General features: G+C 35.9%; 1 protein-coding gene across 1 annotated transcript in view; it reads right to left on the bottom strand.

Moving 5' to 3' along the window:
* Positions 1 to 3,907, bottom strand: part of LOC102502675 (brain-specific angiogenesis inhibitor 1-associated protein 2-like protein 1) — a 42,666-nt gene that overhangs the window by 25,304 nt on the left and 13,455 nt on the right. The window contains 1 exon segment of the mRNA XM_014583925.2: positions 918 to 1,016. Coding sequence (XP_014439411.1) covers positions 918 to 1,016 — 99 coding nt within the window.

A 3,907-nucleotide genomic window follows, 5' to 3' on the forward strand; every position in this document is an offset into this window, starting at 1 on the left:
CAGAATGTCTAATATTAAAAAAACAAAAAATGATAAGTGTTGGCAGGGGTGTGGTGAAAAGGGAACTCTCTTACACTGCTGGTGGGAATGTAAATTGGTCCAACCACTGTGGAGAACAATTTGGAGATTCATCAAAAATCTACAAATTGAACTACCATAAGACCCAGCAATCCTACTTCTTGGTATCTATCCAAAGGACAGAAGAATACTTAATCGGAAAAGTGCTTGCACATTGATGTTTATTGTGGCACTATTCACAATTGCTAAGTCATGGAAACAATCCAAATGCCCATGAACTGATGAATGGATAGAAAAACTGTGGCACATATACTCAATGGAATACTTTTATTCAATGGAATATTTTTATTCAGCCATAAAAAAACCTGGCTTTTGACAGGAAGTGGATGAATATGGAAGACTTAACTAATGAGAGAGCAAGCCAGACTATGAAGGAGAGGCATTGTATGTCCCACTTAATATATACTGAGTGTCTGCACTCTATGCCTGAAACTAATTGATTAAAGGATATAGAAACACCATATATAGATATAAATACCAGATATAGTGTGTGTGAAAGAGGAGGGTCTGAGAAAGGACATTTGGGGGAGGGACAGGGAAGCAAAGCATTAATGGCACAAAGAGATGTGGTATTATCTGTTGAAGATATTTTGTAGTTTTATCAACAGTACTAGGGAGAAATGTTCACCTGTTGAAATATCCATTTTGTAAGACAAATAATAATGTGATTGTATGTATGGAAGAAAATGAAATGAAAAAATTTTTAAATAAAAGGAAAAAATAAAAATATAAAAAGAAAGTATGCACATATTTCAATAATTTTTGCACCAAAATAAACTTGTGCTTTAATTCTATTTTCCATGAACTTTTTTGATCCCCACCTCATCCTTTGTATTTACTTCCTTTGATGAGATGTACAATGGCTCTTAGTCCCGTAGGGACAGGGTATGCTCTCATTTTCACCTTGATAAGCTTCACAACACCCAATACACCAAGTGCTGGGACAGGCAGGAGGAGCAAATTAAAAATTTTTTAATTTGATTCAATAGTGGTGAATTAAATCAAACTTTTTCCCATTCCTGATCATTAGCCCCAACCTGGCTTTGTTGCCTTCTTTGTCCATGCCTTCCTAACATAAATTTGGATTTGCCATTTATAATTTGTGACTCTTTGTTTCTCATATTACTTCTTACTTGTCCTGACCTTCAAATTCTATTTATTAATTGAACGGTTTGCTTTCTTAATTACTTCTTTGACCTGATAGTGATCATAATTCAGGTTAACATTTCTGAGAATCTGCTATCTGCCTGTTGCTATAGATACATTATGGCATTCTTAAAATAATCCTTCAAAATGTGTGTTATTATATCTGTTTTATAGATAACGAAATGGAATCTCCAGAAAGATAATTCACTTGTCTAGGTCACACAACAGGTAGATGGTAGAGATAGAATTTATACTAGGTCTATTTCATTCAATATTTTTTCAAAGAATTGTTTTATTTAACTTTATTTATTAATTTAATTTATTTATTTGTTTTTAATTTGACCAGAGAGGTACAGAGAGAGAAAGTGAGAAAGCAAGCCACGAAGTCCAGGACTCAAACTGCGGTCAGCTATTTTGGAGTATAGCACCCTCAAGCACCACGCCACCTCCCAATGCCCTATTTGATTCAATACTGATCTTTTTTTTCCTCTACCACTACACACAATAACCACTCTTAACTCTTACTTTTTAACTGATAAGCATCTGAACTGTTCATATCCTAACAATTCGCTGATTCACAACCTCAGTTACAGCTGTATCCTGCCTTTTCCCAACTATCAGTTTCATGAAACTTGGGAAATAAAATCAGGTTATGTATTTAACCTGTTTGTTAGAAGAACACTGATTATGAAGTGAGAAATAATTGGTTAGATTCTGGCACTGGGTACACCTTTGGAACACTGTAAACATTTGGAAAAGCTATTTATCTATTTATCTGTTCTAAACCCAGATGCCTTACCTATCTAATTAGAGGACTTCACTAGGTGATCTGTAACAGTCCTAACAGGCTTTCTTTTGAGGCATATCCCCAGCCTATCTGTGTTGGCACAAAGACAGGCTTTATCTATCCAATTCTTCTATCCCACCATATCTGTAATCATAGCTCATATTTCCCTTGTGCTTTCTCCATCAGGCAATATTTGTCACTCTTTAGAGAAACACATGTCATCCACTTTATGAGAACCAACTGGAAAATCCTTTCAGATCATAGAATCTGCAAAGGCTTAGTTTCTCCTGAGTAATTTTTTTTATATGTTAGCCCTATAGACACTACAAACCAGTAAATCTACAGACTCTTGGTGGGGGGGGCGGTTGCTAGAAGACTCAGAATTAACCATTGGCCCACCTATAAAAACTATTAAGAATCTTATGGCATAGTTTTTGTATATTAAATTTATACCCAAGTTCTCTTATCATTCATTATTTACTTCAGTTCTAATTATCACAACTATCCATTCTCTTTGTCCTATCTACAATATACATTGTTATAAGTACGAAAACTATTTTTGAATTGCATAATGTAGCAGAAATGTTCATTAATGACTATATATAAATGAATAGATAAATGGATAGGTGGGTAGACTTATAAATAAACTAAAATAGTATGCTAAATTTACTTTTCCAGAGCTACGTGCCAAACAGTAAACAATTTTAATATATTTTGGGGTCTTGAATGTTCCATAAAACGTATACAAGTGTCTGAAAACAACATTGACTTTAACAAAATGAAAACCTTTTCAATAGTAAGATCATTAAAAATTATGCCACCAACAGTAAAATTTGTCTAACATTCAGTACAATATCATATAAGACACAAAATGATATGTCAATTTAATCGACGAGTTAAGAAGTTCCCTGTGTTTTTAATATCACCCAACCTGAAGGAAATCACAGCATTGTCAAATAAATCAAACACTGGGGCCTTTAGATTATAATCCAAAACTACACATACAAATATTAAAAAGACCATTTTGGGAACCAGCAGTTAGTGTAATGTCTATGTTGCTGGACTCCCATGTAGTCAACTGCGGTTCAAGTCCCAGACCCGGTGGCTTGAACTCACACCGGGTGCGTGTGTGTGCTTGCCCAGGATCCTGGGAGGAGAGTGACAGAGAAGGGATTGCGGCATGGCCATCCTCCCCGGAGGTTGATTTCTCGCTTTCTGTCTCTCTCTCTCTGTCTGGCAAGTGCATGCGCTCTATAGCAAAAACCTCTTAAAAAAAGAAAGACCATTTTGTTATGATGACACCACAGTCTTTTTTTTTATTTTAATTTCTTATATACATTCAGTCATATTATTTAGCTTACAAAGTGAACATTTCAATATGTGAACATTTCTCCCCAGTCCAGTTTATCAAAATATCTTCCAGCAATAACACCACACCTCCCTATCCCGTCAATGCTCTGTCTCTATGTCCCTCCTCCAAATGTCCTTCCTTAGGTCCCTCTTCTCCACACACTCCACTTCTGGCATAACCCCCATCTCTTGTGTTTGTACAACCTTAGGTCAATCAGTTTCAGTCATAGAGTGCAGACACTTGGTATATATTAAGTGAGGACATACAATGTCTCTCCTTAATAGCCTGGCTTGCTTCACACAGCAGTAAATCTTCCATATTCTTCCACTTTCTGTCAAAAGCCAGGGTTTTGTTGTTTTTTATTGCTGAATAGTATTCCATAGAGTATATGTGCCATAGTTTTTCAATCCATTCATCTGTATGGGGGCATTTGGGTTGGCTCCATGTCTTAGCAATCGTGAATAGTGCCTCAATAAACATCGATGTGGAAGCACTTTTCCAATGAAGAATTCTTCTGTCCTTTGGGTAGATACCAAGGAGTGGGA

Source organism: Tupaia chinensis, unplaced genomic scaffold (assembly GCF_000334495.1).
Source record: "Tupaia chinensis unplaced genomic scaffold, TupChi_1.0 Scaffold145147_1, whole genome shotgun sequence".
Classification (NCBI taxonomy): Eukaryota; Metazoa; Chordata; class Mammalia; order Scandentia; family Tupaiidae; genus Tupaia; species Tupaia belangeri.